General features: G+C 30.9%; 1 protein-coding gene across 1 annotated transcript in view; it reads right to left on the reverse strand.

The window, feature by feature from the left end:
• The window catches only part of LOC142322835 (uncharacterized), a 30,433-nt gene extending 10,487 nt beyond the window's left edge, over nt 1–19,946 (reverse strand). Inside the window, exons 1-5 of the mRNA XM_075361906.1 lie at nt 19,801–19,946; nt 16,839–17,028; nt 11,778–11,903; nt 7,188–7,314; nt 387–538 (exon numbers count right to left, since the gene is read on the reverse strand). Coding sequence (XP_075218021.1) covers nt 387–538; nt 7,188–7,314; nt 11,778–11,903; nt 16,839–17,023 — 590 coding nt within the window. The 5' untranslated portion in view covers nt 17,024–17,028; nt 19,801–19,946. The remainder of the gene's footprint in view (nt 1–386; nt 539–7,187; nt 7,315–11,777; nt 11,904–16,838; nt 17,029–19,800) is intronic.
• Between the last annotated feature and the right edge of the window lie 278 nt (nt 19,947–20,224).

Below are 20,224 nucleotides of genomic sequence, written 5' to 3' on the forward strand. Positions count from 1 at the left end.
TAAAGAACATTATCTTTTTAGTAGTACAACTACAAGCATTTATTTCACTACTTTTAATGTAGGTTAAAAAGTTTACCTCACTTGCAATTATTATTACCAAGACAATCTGCTCCATTCCACACTCCTTTTATTATTTTTCACGTAGTACAAAATTTCTAGTGGAATACTTGATATACGAAATCTGGTCAGGTAGAAGGGTTGGAAAAGAGGTTTTAAAACCACTATTATCAACCGAAAACGCTGTTCTTAAGGTAAAACAACAGATTAAATGTTTAAAGTTGTGTTTTTGTAATGGAATAAAATTAAGATCTGCAGCTATGTAATGAAAAAGGCCTTTCTCAATTAAAAAAGATTTAATAATATCTTTTACAACTCTTTTAACTTACAAATTTGCCACAAGTGATGGTGGAAGAATATTCGGTGTTTGCAATCGTCGTAGTTCATCACACATCACAAGAGAAGGAAAAACTAAATCAGATCGATCACTAGTACTGATGAATGTGTCACTGTAATTATTTTGACCTAAATCACGTATCCTCTGTATTAAAAAAAACCATGTTATTAGAAGTTTGTGATCAGACATTGCTGATATGAATTCTTACTAAAGAGAAATTAATTATAAATATCAATCATAAATATAAATAATCCACTAACATAACACATAAACATAAACTACTATTTTATTAATAAAAATAATGAATAAATTTTTAAGAAACATTTTCACCTTTTATTGACACCTTTTGCAGAAACACATTTTCAATTTAAAAAAATAAAAAAGCTAACTACTTTTCACTGTTAGCACAATTATTAGTTTTTTTTTTAATTTGTTATTTAATCAATAATTAAAACTTGTTGGTTATATGTATATATAGAATTAAATAATACTATTATTAAATAAAATTATATATATCAATGTAAGTCTACCAAATGTCATTCAACAAAATAAATGAAAATTTCTCTTTAAATTTTATAACAGTCATATTATGTTTAATAACAGCTATTAAAATAACTTATGATTAAACAGTATAATAAATTAATACATACACTAGGTGTAGCAAAAGAATGAGATGGTTTTCAAAAAGCAGCAAGAACTAACCCTGAAGACTGGTTGGGGGAAATGAGGTGCTACACAGAACTGCATGCACTTTGTACCTAGTGCATACAATAAGCAACATGGACAAATGGTCTGTGTGAGAACCTATATTCACTTTGAATGCAAATCAACCTAAGTGTAAAGAAAATTTTGATATAGATTTAATGTAAGTAGACATGGAGGAATTCCATTAAAAAATGCTATTTCGAAGTGGGATGAAAAATGAAATAACAAGGATAATGTATTATAAATGTTGATAGTACATAAACAGTATAAATATTGGCATGTAAGTTGTCACAAAAAACTACTAGCATTCAGCAAATATTTGGCACAGTACTAGGCCGACTGAAAACATTGTCAGTTTAATATAGATGATATTTATAACCACAAATATATATGATGCGACTTAATTAAAACTAGTTTAGTATCCCAATTAATATTATTATTTTAAATTACTTTAAATAATTATTTTTTCAACTCACTTTATTGCTGTAGCTCGCAAATTCCAAAGTTGCTGTTGTTGGTAGATTCTAAAGAGCTCATTTTCGATTCTGAATTCACATTTATCACAAAATTTTCAATGTGCACATCATATAGATGTTCATCTTCAATGTATTTTATTTTTCACCATTGACAACATGTTCGCAGATATTGTTCCACTCAGCTTCAGACAATTTATGAAATTCCTCTTCAGCTAACTTAAAAACATCTGACATGTTAAAAGTTGTATTTCTTTTAGCTACTTGCCCTTTCACTTGACTACAAATTATTCCAATGACATTTAGGTCAGGGTGATAAGATGGCAACCGTAAAACTGTGTGACCATAATTTTTTTAAATGTTATCTATAAGAAATTGCTTTTGATTTTCTTGTATAATTTTGTATCGCATATTTAAATCTTTGTCATAGCAGGAAAACAGTTAATTTGTTGTTCGGCTAACCATTTTATCATATCACTTTTTAAAGTTAGAATTTGACTGCTTTTGTAGCAGAATATTGATACGATGCATTACCTAGTACAATGATCGATCAAGGTGGCAAGTTGGAAATACACTTCTCCCGTAATCATTTTGTGTACTTTTCGGAATCCATCGATTTCTGATAATCTCCTTTCTTATTTGACTCATACATAAGTAAAGCATTAATAAATCCTTTATTACAGCCGGCATGAAAAATTATTAACGGTGAGCCCTTTGATACTGGTGTTTTCAGTCCCTCATGAAGGTTTGTTGTGTCAAACCACAATTTTGGTGTCACATGACTACTGTGAATGTAGGTTTCATCTGTGTATACAAGGTCTTCCTTCTTCACAAAACAGGGAAATTTGTCATAGAAATTTCATTCTTTGCATTTTAATGTCATGCTATTCTATCAGTATTTTTTGGTTGTCTTCTGTTTTCCCCCCTCTAAATCCCATTTTATGTAATATTCTCCTTAAAGATCTTTCACTCCCTTAGAGATTAATTTCACTTTTGCAGCCTTTTTGTATAATTCTCTTCACAGTAGGAACGCATTTTTCGGTTATATAAATGCCTCAAAGCATCCATGTCAAACGAATCTAAATTGAATAGAGTACTGGGGTGATTTACACATTTTCTCAGCAAAACGAATAAGGATGGCTTTTCAGTTTCATTTGATTTCTCTTCTGCTATAATTCTTTGGACTGTTCGTTTTGCCGCTTGAACAATCGTATTCAGCACTTCAGTTTTCCTCACTATTTCAGTTCCAACGTTGTTTTATAAAAATAGATTGTAAACATTGAATACAATTTCCCTCGCCTGACTATGACACCTTTTCCTCCTAATTTGGGCATTTTAAAAGGAAATAGCTGTATTGAAATATTAAAATTTTACATGAATGAATTTATGACAAAGCCTTAAATGAAAACACAACAAATAGTAAAAATAAATCACAACATTTATTCACAAGTAAAATACACACTGCAATAAATGTTTCTATAATAACCACTTCTACAACACGCGATGTATGACATATGATTCTTCAAAGTACAATGATTAGAGTAGATTAAAAATAAATATATGAAATTCTTAGAATTTCATATACATATTTTTTTATTTCATATATATATATTTTTTAGAATTGTGTTTACAATTTGTAAATAGCAATTAGTCATGTATGATTTATGAACGATTCTACTAGTATTAGTTGCTATACAACAGGAAGAAGGCCTAGATCACAACATTAATATACAATTTAGAATAAAACTCAACAATTACATAAGCTACAGCAAGTTAATGAACCCTGTTTTTTATATATTACCAAACCACAAAAGAAATACAGAAAATGACTATTTTTTTAGTTTGCTTGTAACAGAGGCCAATGCATGCAAAATGCTAGTACATAAGCTTTCATTCCCTGCGCCAATATATGTGCCTGCGAGTCTACATATTGCAGAGAATGTTGTGAGAGTTAGGACCATTGGTTATTCAAAGTCCAACTCATTCTTGTGTGCATCAATCAGCTTCTTTAAACATATCAGACAGGTTTGATATATTCTATACTGTGATCTCAAATTTCACCCATATAAACAAATAAAATAAGTTCCAGTACCATATCTACTGTAGATTTTGAGAAATCTCGGGTGAAAACCAATAAATCTTTGTAAAAATCCCAGTTTTTTATGTTTGACATACAATGACTTTGTTAAATGGGTAAAAATACATAAAACAATTAAACAAAACTTGTAGGGAATTTAATTCTGAACTAAGTGGTATAAGATAAGATCAATAAAACAAAGAAAAGTTACAAAAATTTGATTTTTATTTAGAAACGGTAAATACTCTTGCCGGGGTGGGAAGCCAACTGTAAATATTTTTTGGCAATTTTTATAGACACAGAGGCAGCATTTCCTTCCTTGTGTTAGAATTCTGTTCTCTATGAGTTGCAATGCCGCAATGTTCTCATAGCCCCGCAGGCCATAGTGCGTGACTATTTATTTAATCATACAGCTCTGTTTAGAGATCCACACTTGGCTGTGGAAAAGTCTGTCACCAGGGGAAGTCCGCAGGGTTCCGTTCTTGGTCCCGGATTTCTGGGACTGACATTTCCAGAGGGGGTCACGGCCCAGGCTTTCGCCAATGACTGTCCCCTGTTAGTTCATGCTAATTCATGACCACAGCTAGACCAGGCACAGGCAGCTTTGTCAACTGCGGAGGGCTGGATGGACATGCAAAATTTAAAGATCTCTGTGCCCAAGACGAAGTATATGCATCTCAAGGGTGCAGACAAATTATCATAGTCATAACCTCTGCATTAAGTATAAAGGCTGTGTGATCAGCCGAGCTAAAGTTCATAGGTACCTAGGTGTTCTGTTTGATGAGAAGTTGCTTATCCGCAACCACATTAGACAAGTAGCAGCGGACACCATCTCTGTGATGCACAAGCTCAGAAGGATTACAGGCTGTCGGGTCATCATTTGTACATGGTGTACAGAGGTGTCTTTTAAAAGTATGGCCTCTTATGCAACATCCATTTGGGCACATAAGTTGGATACAAATAAAGCACTTATTCAGAATTTAAGGAGTGCCCAGCACAGAGCCTTAATAATATGCACTGATATTTTTAAAACAATCTCTACCACCGTATTGAGAAAAGCTCTCCCAATCGATTCAGTGGTGAAAGTTCGAGCGGTCATGTAGAAGTTGCGAATAGGCAGGGAGGCCAAGGTATTTGGAATGTGGTTTCGAGCCAGGCCTGTACCGGAGCAAAACGGTGATCGCAATCCACCGGTTCTAAATTTCATTCAGTTGCCCATCTACTACCTGCAGAGGAGGCTTTACAGCCTCGCAATGGATGCATGGCAGCAAGAATGGCACACCACAACTAAGGGAAGGTTCTTGTATAGATTTATACAGGACTTCGGGGAGATGGTATGCCTCTCCTTCATTTTTAAGGGCAACGGGTGCCTAGGTGCTCTCCAACCAAGAGAACTTGAACCAATATTTGTTTCAGTTCCGCCTAACAGTTGATGAGCTGTGCATCTGCGTGAAGGTCCAGTCGAACGAACACAAGATGTTCAACTGCCCAGCTCTTGGGGGGCCAGAACTCAGGCCACCCTGGAACTTAGAGGTCATGGGGAAAATTGGCTACTCATAAGCAGCAAGTCAATGTGGCAAGAGCCGCATTGTCGGACCATGTGGGTGTTCCTTGATGCCATTGCTTTGTTCAACCGGCATCAGTAGTTTATTTAAAGGAAGACTCCTATCTTGCTGGTGTGGGACGCTAGCCAAGAGTTATGGCTGGCCATCAGCCAATTAAAGCTCCAAGCACTTTATTATTGGTGGACAGGTAATTCCTGGCATTCAGCGACCTAGGCGTGGCAGCAAATTGCTGTCTTGACAAGATAAATTTAATTTATTGAGTGTCATATATATTGTAGTAGTTGATGCCTTCCCATTTTAGAAATATATGACAAGTGAGCAGTGGGACACGAAGCAAGTGGTGTGTAGCACCACGCTTAGTTTGCTCACGCAATTAGGTTAGCTCTAGGAGCTAGTTAGGACATTGGTCGCTAAACTGATTCGAGGCTCAGTAGCCGTTTGTGGCACAGACATTTGGTCTTACGCTTTAGGGTGACCAAATGGGGTGGTGGCAGAAGAAATGCCATGCAAACAGAAAAAAGGAAAAAAGTCAATTACAACCACTGGATATCGGGATTAATAAAGCTTTTAAAGATCATATTCGTACGCAATACAATCAGTGGTTGACTGAAAACGATCATCCCCTTACACCAAGCAGCAAACTTTAAACGAGCATTAGCAGCTACGATTGTAAAATGTATTTGGAAAGCTGCCATCAGAAATAGTTAAAAAGTCATTCTTGAAGTGCTGCTTGTCAAATACATTGGATGGTTCTGAAGATGATGTACTTAGGAACCAGTGACGCAAATGAATCCAACTCAGATGAAACTGATGACAACGAATTGTCAACAACATAGAAAGCTAACAAGATGTATTGTTTAGTCACGAAAAATTAGTGTGATTAGTGATAAAATACGATACTTATAAAGCTAAATACATACATTGCTAACTATATTACATTTGATTCTACTATAATACAAAATAACTACTATAATACAAAATTTGGTACTATAATACAAAATATTATGTTATCTTCTGATTTATGTGCTTTACTGCATATTTGGATTATTCAATAAATTGTTGTAAGTAGCTACTACTTAACTTTTTATGTTCATCTTTCAAAATAGGATGAATTTAATGAAAAATACTGATATGTACAAAATACTTACATGACTTACCATAATTTATAATAAATTATACAGTATCTTAATATTTCTATTGTATATTTTTATTTTTTCCAGAGATTATCTACTAAATTTAGGGTGCATCTTAAATTCGAAGAGAAATACAATAAATTGATTGTGTTCATACAGATGCTGGGCAAGGCAGTACTTCTGAGAAATCACATGTTTAATTTTCCTTTTTTTAACAATTTTTTTTAATATTTATTGTTTGCTATTAACTTTTTCAGTCAGTCTTAACAAATAATAGGAAAGCGATTAGGAAAATTTATACAACACAAAATTTCACTCATGCAGAAGGAAGTTCATCCGACTTCCAGACAACATTCAATGTTATTACAATAAAATTACCAAAATTTATGGACTGCATCAAAGTTGGAAATAAATGCAGCTTTAGTTGTGCACTGCTAAAAATATGTTCTACAATTAATGTATTTCAATTTTGTAATGATTCTTTGGTTTTTTTGTCAGGAAATGTTATTGTCATATAAAATAGTTACAATATTCAAAAATAACTAAAATAAACCCAACAGACAGGCTTAAAGAATATTATTACTGCCATCTCCATGGTTAATCTCACTTATGTTATTGCGTATAGCACCTTTGTAAATATTAGTTTTACATGTTTTCACTTTTCATTCAGTAAAAATAATACACCAAATTGCTCGATCTGAATAAAAGATAAAGGTTTTGAATACTCATGCATAGAAATAAGACTTTGTATTCTGTGAAAAACCTTACTGGAATTCAAATTCAAAACTTTCCTTTAATGATTTTATTAAATTCTGACTATTATTAACACTAACCACCTACCTCATTCCTGTTTACTGTATTAAAGCTATCTTCTTTTAAATGAGAAGTATACATTGTGCTTATGTGCATTGACTGTAACTGAGATGCCATGTGTTCTTCAGTGATATGAATTTTAGCAGGGGGTAACCTAAGAAAAGTACAAATTATGAATGAAAAACTGCACTACAGATAAAATAAAAATTATAACTAAAATAAATAAAAAATCAACTGATTAAAAACAAACTTAAATAAACTACTTGTATCAAGTGACTTCTTGAAAATCTGTAATCAATGAATTTTTCAACACAAATTAATCTTAATTAGTTTATCGGCACAACAATACACTCATCACAAACAGTGAAAAATAAATCATAATAAATATGCAAATGCCTTATTTCAAAACGTACATTTGTAAACAAGTAATTTACACTGAATCTATTTTAGATGATAGTAAATATAACTAGCAACTCAGTTTGGAACTAAAAAGTCTAATACAACACTGGTCTTTGTGCTCCAGTACTCAACCAAACAGCAGATTGACACTTCGTTTGTGAATCACACATGTAGCACCAGCTTTCATTCCCAGTTACAATTGTTTGCAAATAATTCAGGTCGCTATTGGCAGTTTCAATAAAGTCTTGGGTGCAAAAAAGATGCACCTGTTTTTGTTCTTCAGTCAAGAAGTGTGGAACAAAAGAACACTTTTACGTGGTCCATTTTTTCTGTTAGAATTGTACGTACTGCATCTTTACCGATGTTTAGCTCTTCTGCTATGGCCCAAAGTGTAAGATGAGGTTGTTTGAGCAAGAAAGTGCGCGCTTTCACAATGTTTTTGTCATGAACAACTGTTGACGACCTCCTGCTTCATTTATTGTCATCCGACTCTCTACTGTCTTCAAACCGCTTCCACCACGTGTATGTTGTAATACAAGGTGCGGATTCATCACTGAATGATTGCTGTATCATAGAATAAGTTTCAACAAAAGATTTTTAAAGTCAAACATAATTTTATTGCGCTTTTCTGTTCCATGTCATGAGCTCGCACAAGGTCACATGAACACAATGTACGTGGCTGAATATAACTCAAGACTGAAGCAACAAAACGTGATGAAATTTTGTACACACACTCATCAGACATTGTACCACATAGTTCGATGGTTGTCCGAGAGATGGCACTACTTGTATTGACTACAGAAATTTAGTTCAGGAACTTTACAGACATACTGTGTAGACAACTCATCAATCAGCAAATGAACCGTATTATAGATATAATGAAAGTAGTGGAAAATCAATTATTGAAATTTCAATCCATGTATTGTCACAAGAACCTAACTTTACGCGCCCTATCTTTAAACCAATGACATGTAACATTAATAAAAATGGCACTCATTAAATAAACAAACACTGACACCTGTTATCAGAACGTTTTTTTCATGATTTAATATTAGCAAAATAATACACCGGTATAGTCATGTCTATGACATGAGATTATATTCCCTCAATAGCAATCAGCAAACACCTCTAGTTTCAAAACATAACAATCTCATTATCCCTAAGTAAAACTCACCCTTAGATTAGAATATAAACAGATTTGTAAACTTAATTAACGTAAAAAAACTACATCACAATGTACAAGAAGGCAAGCCCATCAACATTATTATACATGTAACACACCTAATGTAACATGTAAGAACAGCTTACAAGAAAATAAAAAATTTAAAACAAGGTTCAAAAAATTGCAAAGGTTTAAAATTGACCCGTCATTAGGTCAAACAAGGACTAACAAATCTAAACATTATTAGTTTTCTTTATCATAATTAGAACAATTTTCTTTTGATGGACGGAATTTTATTTTTATTCCACATTCTTTATTTTCCAAATTATTGTAAGATTTCAAGATAATTAATTTTTTTTGGTAATTATTTAGAAAGATGACACACATTCAAAAGTCAATAATCTTGGTATATGTTATGGTCATCGTGTTAATTATCCATAAACAAGAAAAATGTTTTGCTCTACTGTAGGTTTTAAATTTTGCAATTTTTTTTGTTGTAATAATAATGATGGATTTTTTTTACTTTTTCTTAACACTTGAGAAGGGAATAAAAGTCAATTATCACACAAACATTAGTAATCAAATACCTACATTTTTAAATACTCTATTCTAATGGAAATGATTTAGATATAGTATCAAAAAAAACATCAATACAATGCCTTTACCCCGAGTTACTTACCTCATAAGTTACTCTTACCAAAAATCTCTAGTAAAAAAAATCTTACCTCAGTACTCTTACCAAAAATCTTATAATTCAGTACTGTACAATTGTAATATACATTATACTCAGATTAAATATTGTGTACAATTATTGACTCGGCATACCAATTGGTCAATTTAATATTTAAGGATAATTAGATGAAGTTACTGAGCAAAGCGAGGACTAGGTTATGTTTGCTGATACCGTAGAAAGTTCAGAAAATGTTTAATTTAAATTTTGTAATTTAATCATGTAAATGTTTCATTACAATCTATCAACAACTGAAATCAACCAACACAAATTTCAATGAAGTATATTTCAGAGCGAATAATAAACATTAGATATAGAATATATAAAAAGAAAGAATATTATCATAAGAATATTGATACAAATTCTAAACATTACCCTCGCCTGTGGGAATAAATAATTTTTTGATTTTTCAATTAAAATTTTTTCTAAACCAAAAGCTATTAAAAAGCAAAGCTTTTTTGTACATTTACAATCATCACGATGAAAACAACACACATGCCAAGATTATAAATTTTTGAATGCTCATCATTTTTCTAAATAATTGTTTTTTTTTTAATATGAAGAGATTTTCTTTAAATATAGGTTGAAATTAAACTTAAGGGCATAGTTTACCATCTCACACAGGACTTGAAATTCATTGATAAATTTACTTATCATGTCTTAAGAAAAAATTTCTTCCAATTTGTGATTAATTATTACTAATACCCTTTAATACTTACGGATGACTAGTCACACTACTGCCAGTAAAAACCTGCATTTAATGCACGTCTGAAATATTAAACTATACAAAAAGAGTTTATTAGACAAATTTCAACTATAGTAAACAACTGGTAATTTATATATACATATATATATATATATATATATATATATATATATATATATATATACACAGAATATTCAACTTATAAGAGGCCCCATCACTATGCAGTTTATACTAAATGCATATTTTTGTTAAAATCCATATATTGGTGTGAGATGAATAAAATAATGTAGAAGATGTTAGTACAACTAAAGCTGGAATGTGGATGACTGTTTATTGCCTGCATATTTGAGTATTGCCAGTCTGTGTCAAGCACTGGCTTTTGAACAAGGTCGTGTAATCATGTTGTTGTTTGTTAAAATGTAGTTAACTGTTGAAGAATGTGTATTCATGATTGAAACTTATTTAGAGATGAAATCTCATGTTGTGTTGGTGAAAGTTCAGGGAAAATTTTGTAAAGGAAGCACCAATGAAGTGTTATTCAGAAGTTAGTTAAAATGTTTTGTGAAATAGGTTCAATGTTACACCAGGGACATGCCCGACACATGTGAGTTTTAACGACGCAGGTCGTACAGAACATTAAAGCAGCAGTTAGATCTCATAAATCTTTGAAGAGACAGGCTGATAAAGAGCATTTCACTAGGTTCTGCACATACTGCAAAAGAAGGCCGAGATGTTACCTGTGTCAAATGCAGGTTATACAGGTCATTAAAGCGGTAGTTAGAAGATCTCATAAATCTTTGCAGAGACCAGGCCAGGAAAAGAACAATTCACTAGGTTCAGCCCATACAGCAATGAGAAGGCTGAAATGTTATCCGTATCAAATGTAGGTTTTCCATGAGCTAGCTGATGCTGATTATACTAAAAGGTTCACTACTGTCAATGGTTAAAGAACTTCATTAGAGGCAATATTGGCATTTTAGATGAAGTGTTTTTCACAGGTGAAGCATGGTTTCGCCTTGGTGGATATGTTAATAGTCAGAACTACCAGACCTGGTAGTTTTTGAAAAAACTGTGGATGCTGCCGTCTACCAAGAAATTATCCAACAGTTCATAGCCTTACAGCAACAGGATGAGTGTGACTGCTGGTTGCAACAGGACAGCGGCACTTGCAATACAGCTCATTCTACTATGGAGATGCTATAAGATTTTTCAGTAGAAGAATCATTTCTAAAGGATTGTGGCTATCAAGATCTCCTGATCTGACTAGTGCAGACTTCTTTCTATTGGTTTACTTAAAAGAAATTGGTCATAGGATCCACACACCCTGCAGGAATTAAAGACAAACATTGCCAATGCCATCCAGGAAATAGACAGGCTAACAAAAGTAGCTAGGAACAAAGTCAAAAGTTTTGATAAGTGCATAGAAGTGGATGGACATCATTTTCAACACTTGTAAATTAATATGTAATTGTTTGCTGACAATCTATTATTTATAGACTAAACTTAGTGATGGGTCTCTTTTAGGTTGAACACTGTATAATTACAGACTAGGGCTTACAAACTAGTATTTAAAGGCTATCACTAATTAAGAGACAGGATAATTAAACAAAAAAAACCTACATTTCAGTTTCAAAGAAACCTTTTCTTTTTGTAAGCCAACTTTTAATCTTTAAATCAGATTCAGATTTTGATCTATCTGAAGGTGAACCAAATGGAAAGGTGCTGTTATTGTCGCTTCCAGTAAATCTGTAAAATAAAAATAATTAATCAATAGTATTAAAAATGATTAATCTCCTAGTTACAAAAAATGTAGTTTATTAAGGCAAGAGAGTTAGTTTCTTCTTCAATCATTTCTTTATTCAGAAATATGTAGACGTTATTCTGGAAGCTACATGTATTTTATACAGAATAGAATTCATACAAAAAAAAAAGAAAGAAGAGTATTAAACAACAGTTCAAAAGATGGAATGCCTGTTTCATAGTGTTGAAGAAATGGTGCAAGTTTATTGGACAGCTTCAACAAAATAGAAGACAACAAAATGGTCAAAATAGTTTATAAAATTGCAAAAAAAGCAGTTGCATTGAAATTATTTAATTCAGTAGAACAAATAATTTAATTACTCTCAGAATGTTATGGTTATAACAAAAATAAAAATTCACTCATTTACTTTTCTTTTTTTTTTTTAAATAAAATCTGACAAGATTTTATTTTAATTGCTATAAAATTTTAAATATACAACAAAAACTGTGTTTACTGTTACATCAACGCATGTTTTCATGTCATACTTCTAAAAGATTTTAATAAGTAACAAAAAAAGACAAGATTTTAATGACATAACAATATGGTGTAATGTTTAGGATAGGACTTTTTAACTTTTCTCCAAAATAACAACTTTAATAAAAGTCAGATTGAGCCTCCACGAGGTACGCCTGAATATATTTAGAACAAATAGGAAAAATTTATCTGGTGAATTGAATCTAAACAAACTTCAGCTATTATCAAGTCATACACTAGATCACATCCAGTTGTTTAGGACCTAGTTCCACCACAGGTGACCCCTTGACAGTCAACCATGAAAGGTTTTATGGAATACTCCACTAACTGAACCAAGCAACACCAGAGTTCATAGAAGGCAGCACTCAGATATGGTGGGCTGCGACTTAGAAGATAACATGTGATCAAAAGCATTGGAATGCACAAACACTGCACACACAAAAAAGGACAATACAAAATCAAAACGAATGTTTTATGAATTATATGGAAATACATTTCCACATATAATGTAAACTTACTCATGCAGACTGATAAACTAAAAACAATAACCAACCTAATGGACCAACACAAAATTTTCATCATGGAACTGCAGGAAAACTGGAGATTGTTATTTCCAGCAAAATAGGATAACAATGATCTTAGGCTGAGTACATATCTGATACAATGTTTCGAAACAGTTTAAATATAGTTGTGATACAGTTTGTGTCAACATAGTGTATATGAAACCCTTCATATATATTGTTACATATTCAGACTACAGCACTATTTTGTTCAAATTTGTGTTTTCAGAATTATTTTTAAAAAATATAAATATATCTCATAGAAAATGTAGAGTGAAGTTTTATTAGCCAGAATTTGTGCAATCACTATATATATCTTGTACTTAAAGCACAGCAAATGCAGACAAAGGAAATGCTGGTGGATGAGAAAAGTACTTATTGAAGATACAAATTATGGCAACAATCATAAGACAGATTAAAACTGCAGGATGGAGCTGGCTTTAGAAATTTACTAGGATGACACCGAACGATTTCAAAACTCTGCTGTTTATAGGGGCCATATGAATTCTTCTGCTATTTAATAGTAATTTCTGTTTAATAGGGGGTGAAATATCTCGGAAATATATAAAATTTTGGCAATCAGTTCCTGTATCAATTAAGTTAGCTGTTACTTTACATTTTCTAGCCATGGGAAGTTCCTACATAAGCCTTGTGTACACATTTAGAATTTCCAGTCAATTTCAAGAATTGTTCCTGAAATATGTGACGTGATTATAAATTCATAAAAGGATACATTAAGGTATAGTAAAATTAAAATCAAACTTAATATACTTTCATTAATTTTATTTCATTTAATATTAAAGAAAAAGCAAAACAAACATATGAAAATGAAAACTGAAAAACATATATTGATAATGATCACCGAATCACTACCAGAGAAGTCGCTGATGATGTTGGGATACCAACTGGCTCGTTTCATGCAATTTTGTCGGTTGTTTTGGGTATGAAAAATGTGACAGCAAAATCTGGTCCAAAATTGTTGAAGTGGCTTAGGAGTCACTAAATGAAGTCAACAACAATGCAGAACCACTGAAACGTGTCATAACAGGTGATGAAACATTGGTTTACGGATATGATGTCAAAGCTAAGGCACAATTGTCCCAGTGAAGGCATTCTGGATCACCAAGACCGAAAAAAGCTTGACAAGTACAGTCAAATGTGAAAGGTTATGCTAACTGTGTTCTTCGATTTTAATGACAGTGCATCATGAGTTCTTGCCACACAGTCAAACAATCAATAAGAAGTATTATCTACAAGTTCAACACCGTTTGCGTGAAGCAATCCAAAAAAAACACCCAGATTTGTAGTGAAATAATTCACGGCTTTTGCACCACAATAATGCGCCTGCTCAAACTTCAGTACTTGTTCATCAATTTTTAGTCAAAAACAACACTGTAATGATACCCCAGCCGCCATATTCGCCAGACACGGCCTCGTGTAATTTTTTTTCTATTCCCAAAAATAAAGGGAACCTTAAAGGGCCAACGTTTTACAAGCATTGATGAGATTAAAAGTGAATAGCTGAAAGAGCTAAACACTATTCCAAACATCAAGTTCCAGAAGTGTTTCGGAGATTGGAAAAAGTACTGGCATAATTGTATAATATCTAATACTAAAATATGTTGAAGGGCATAACAATAATGTAGACAAATAAATAAAATTCTTTCCAAAAAAACAAAAATTCTCATTACTTTTTGAACACACCTCGTACACTATATAATTTTTGGTCCTTTCTCCAATAATTAAAAAAATTGAATTCTACCTTAAGTCGCATAAAGTCAAAAATTTGAAGAGATATAAAAATGCCATAAAATTAAGGAGCCATCAGAGACTCTCAACAATAAAAAGAGAAAGTTCATTTCAATTTTTATCTTTTCCAAGTAACCTCACACAGCAAAAATATACTTTTGCAATATTATATATACAAATCTAAAGGAAATACTACTAATGACAAGATTAAGAGCAATATCTTACTAACAAAATATAGCTTACAGTGAGAAAACTACATTGTCTCAGCAAATGTTTCTTAAATTATAAGAGGTCAGCTAATGGTTCATTTGATTATGCAATATCATACAGAGTGAAGTTTAACATATTCGTTCTGTCAGATTTACTCTGATCAAAATGATTTTCCATTTGCATTCAGTTTTCATTTAAATTAGCATTTGGTTTGTTTAGTTATGACTTTTATGTATTCAGCATCTATTTATAATACAGATCTTCAATTGTTTATTTTTTAAATAATTTTTCATACTCTGTGAAAAGAGCCGAAAAATTAACTTCTTCAGGTTAAAGCACAAATGTGTTCTGAAGTGCCAGAAAGAAAAAAATTATATACCATATTGTAGGAGGATTAATTATAGATAAAACTGTTGCACTGTTCTTCTTAGGAAGTCATAACATTTCCAATCCTGTGGATAGAATTCCATTCATGATAATACTAGTATTTCCGTTGCCCACAAAGCTATATTTTTATTAAATGACAAGTTCTCATGGTAATATCAAACTGATTTCATTTGTAAAAATATCAATTTGTACTGTTTTGCTCTGACACACCTTAATAAAATAATAAGCTTGTCATCATTATTAAATATTTATTATACTTTCACATATTCTTGTACAAAAATATTCTTGTAATACCATCTCTGCAGCTCACTCAAAAAGTTAAAATGAGTTTTTTAAATATAAAAATGTATATCAGATCATTATCTAGACCTATATTCAGAAAATTAATTTGTTAACTTATCCTTGTGTTTATATTTATGAATTTGCAATCTTAGCTAAAAGGGATGTAACTTATTCTTAAATTTTTTTTAAAAATTCACTTATTCTTAAACAATAACATCCATTCACCTTTACAAAATCAGATAATGTGAATGTTTTCGTATAATTCAACACAACACTTCGGCTTACAAGAAAGGAACTTATTATGCTTCCATTGCCAATTTTTAATAAATTACTAAACAATTTGAAAAATCTTCCCACAAATTCATTTAGAATACAATAAAAAGGTTTTCTTTTACAAAACCAATATTACTCTGGAATTTTTAAAAAATACTTAAATACTATTTAATACATATTAAAAAATGTTTAAAAACACAATTTATATCCAATCTATTCAACATGTACGTAAATGCGCTCAAATAATTTTCAAAACCGGCTTCTGAATTACGAATTACTTTTTAGTAATTTTTTATATTTAATGTATTTATCTTAACATTATTTCATGTATTTAAATAATTAATATAAGTTTATAACATATCTAATCTTTATCTTACAATTTTTGAAAAGCATTTATAATCTATTTTATATAGGCATGATCTACCATATAATTGTATTTTTATGTTCTGATCAGAATAAAGAGTTATTTTATTTAATAAATATCCCTCAACTATTATAGTTAATATTACACATGCACAAGTGCGTGCACACACACACACACACACACAAACACCTCTGTATAGGTACCTAAATATGACTAGTACTTAAGAATCATATGAGCCTGAACACAAAATTCAGACAGTTCCTAATCTAAAGAAAACAAAATAACGGTAGTCTTATTATATCAACTCAGTCAATAGGGTGTCTTCAATTAATTTGATTATTACTAATAATTGAAGTATCCAATTATAATAATTGTTGATTACACACACTATTTTAATCAAAAATCTTATTTTAATATAAGTCTGATTAAATGAAAATAATCCTTACTAATTGGGAGTAACACATTGTAAAATACACTAAAACAGTGAATAATATGATAAAAAATAAATAAATAAAACCACATAATTTTAGTAAACATCCTACACAGGTTTTATCTCAAAATAAAAGCAGAATTGGGCTTACCTCACAACTTGTGGAAAATTTTCATTAGTAATGCCCCAAGGCATACTGGTAGGAGGAATTTGACTCCAAACTGTATTATTTGTAGGATTATTCATTCCAGACATCGTTTCACTTTGTAAATTTTCAACACCCGTACTCAAAATATAAAAATTTCCACGTTTAAATTTCTTCTGTTCTGACTCCATTCAATCTGAAAATATGTATGGAAAATTATACTTGCACAGCATACATGTAATTACATATACATGAATTATTACCATCATAAATGAATGAAGATAAATTCCATAAAGGAAATAAAACCACCAAGAGGCCCAATTTTACCTGAAGTGTCACCTTGGATAGTGACACTTAAGCAAACAGTTAGGCTTTTTGTGCAATCTCCATATAGGGCAGATTCCTTAGATCCTTAGACATAATCATAGCTACTTTACTAATCATAGCTACTTTATGAAACAGTACTTTACTAATGAAATACTAAGCCAACTGCAATCAAATAATATATATTGATGTCAAAAACAAAGCTAGGATGTCAACTGACACTACCTAATCAGGGAAGAAGAGAATAAAGGATGTGAAAAAGGGGAAATGATCAACATTATCTGTGCCTGATATTAACCTATGAGAAAGGGATCCACAACGTCCTCCAAAAACAAGCACATGTGCAGACTAAAGATTTTGGCTACCATAGGAAGATATCTTATACTGTACACTAATTTCTATTCAATGTATACACTGTACTAAATAAAGTAACCAACAGACATTAAAATTTCCATCTTCATTTGTATGGACACTTCCCTTGTAAAATTAAACTGCACAGTAAATGCTTGGGAAAGACAGGTTTTACTGTGTCAATGAAAAAAATTTCTAATCACAATTAATTATACTTATTTTGTAAAAAAAAAAGCTATATCTTCATAGAACATGTAAATAACAGTATAGGAAACAAAGAATTTTTTTTAATTCAGTTTTTTAAATAGATAACTAACAAAAAATGTTTTATACAAAATAAAAAATGAAGGTACAAAAAATTCAAAGCTTATAGCTTTGATGAAAGCTAAAACATAAAAACAAACATTTAAAAATACACTAAAAATTCTGTACTTCTTTAGTCATAAATTACATATGTGAGATTTCAAATGGGCCTCTTATAAACTGCAGTAAATTAAAAATCTCCCTCCCCCCATAAGAGGTTGCTGTGATAATATGAAAAATATTTGGCAGCCAGAAAAAGGTGATTTAATATGATTGATGTTCAGTTACAACCAGTAACACCGAACAGGTTAATAGTATGACGGTAATTTTTTTTATCAACAACAGGGTACTGTTGTTGAAAAGAAACAGGTAAATAATCAAAAATACATTTTTATGATGATTCTGTGAACATGTATAATAATTTTGTAAACTTGTTCCTTTTTTCTCAGATTATTTAAACAGTTTCAACTGTATTTAAAAACGGTTGCATCAATTCAAATTGCGTAGTATTTTTCTGGACATACTGCATTCAGTAGGGATCTAGCAATTCCTAAGGCAATATACATCAGTATTTATTATGTAAATTTAATTTAGAAAAAAAAAATTAATATTAACAACCTTATATTTTCTACAACAGTACATAATAACTGTTATAAAAGTTTTTTTTTTTTTATTTTAATAAGAGGCAGGTGAAATTTTCCATCTCAAAAAAGGATGAAAATGCTTTAAAAGAAAATCATTTCATTTGTTTATTTATTTTATTTCATAGAAATAAAATATTCAGTATGAGGAAAATAAATCTGTAAAATAAGAAAACTGAACTATGCTATTGTCTTTCACAGACTGTGTTTTAAAAATATCACTACATAAGGAAACCCCTACTCAAGAATAATATTTTAAAGAATGATGTTCAGCTATTCTGCAATTGAAGTAACAAAAATGTGAATGTTTAATGCAACAATGACTAAAAAAGTGTTGAAGAAAAATCGCAGGCTTACACAACAAATTTAAATGTCCAATCATAATTTTTAATGAACATTTTATACGATAAATAATAATTTTATTACCTAGCAAATGAAAATTGTCAGAATAGATGAAACATTTAAAAATTATTTAATGAAGAAAGAATTATACAACACACATGTAATATTTTACAATAAAATGTGTTTTTGGAGGTTTGTAGAATTAATATATTTTCTTTCACTTTTTTATTATAAACAATGCACATGATTTGTAAATATATTATGGAAATTGTGTATTTATGATCAAAATTGTTAATTCCAAATGAAAAAGTTTTTTTTAAGTACTCTATGAAATGTCATTTGATTGTTTATATGTGACCATGCTCACTTTTTCTGATGCTTTTTCTTGAACAATAAGCAGATTATTTTTTTAGAATTTGACATTAAAAAATGGATAAAGTTTCTCTCAAAGTATCTAAATAAAAAACTTGCTCTATCAAATAAGCATTGAACTAAGGTTGTTCAGAAACACGTTTCGACAGCCTTCATATTATCATACTACAATATTTTTGTTAAATAATTCAGTTGATTTTTCTAGAATTTACACATATAACTTAAAAACCTTGAAATCAGAATTTAACGTTTTAAAAATCCGATTGTTCAATATCAGATCTGCAGAAACTATAATTATCATTAATGAACGGCAAAAAACAAATAATTTCGAAACAAGGGAGTTATACTTTTATATTGACTTTTATGTAAACAATTAATTTGAGGTTAAAAAGATTTCTGTAATATTAGGGTTGAAACAAATTTAGAATTTGATAAAAATGTATTTAAGTTACGATTTTTTATTTATTCATATAAATAAAAATAAAACCAATAAAGAACGATAAATAAAATACTCAATAAAGAACGATAAATAAAATATACGAGTTCAAGCAAATCCAGATTTCACAAATAAGATATTCAAAAATCGTTAAAAAAAAAACAAAATAATTATTATAGAGTGGAAAGAATATGCTTACATGGAAACATATGGATACAAAAAAAACCACAACGCTGACCAGTTATTAATTTAAAACAATCACAAGGGTACTACCAAAACGGATAAATAATTAACCCCGAACAGATGAGAATGATACTCTGTTTCAAAACATACCCGTACTCTCCAGCGCCGGTGCCTTCTAGATTTAAAACAGTTTACCTTCATTGTAACATATGAGCAGTGTGCATACTTTTTACAAGGGATGAGAACTTACTGTAAAAAGTTCTACAACAACGCAAATTAATTAAAAGGTCTTAACGTTATATTTCACTAGTCGAGTCAAATGATTAACGAAAGATTTATTTAGACGTTTTGGGAATAATCAGATTAGATATATGCAATCATTAGATACAGTTATACAAAAGGCAGATTGATGAGCCGAGTGCATGTTAAACTCTACGGTA

This window comes from Lycorma delicatula, chromosome 4, assembly GCF_047948215.1.
Source record: "Lycorma delicatula isolate Av1 chromosome 4, ASM4794821v1, whole genome shotgun sequence".
Classification (NCBI taxonomy): Eukaryota; Metazoa; Arthropoda; class Insecta; order Hemiptera; family Fulgoridae; genus Lycorma; species Lycorma delicatula.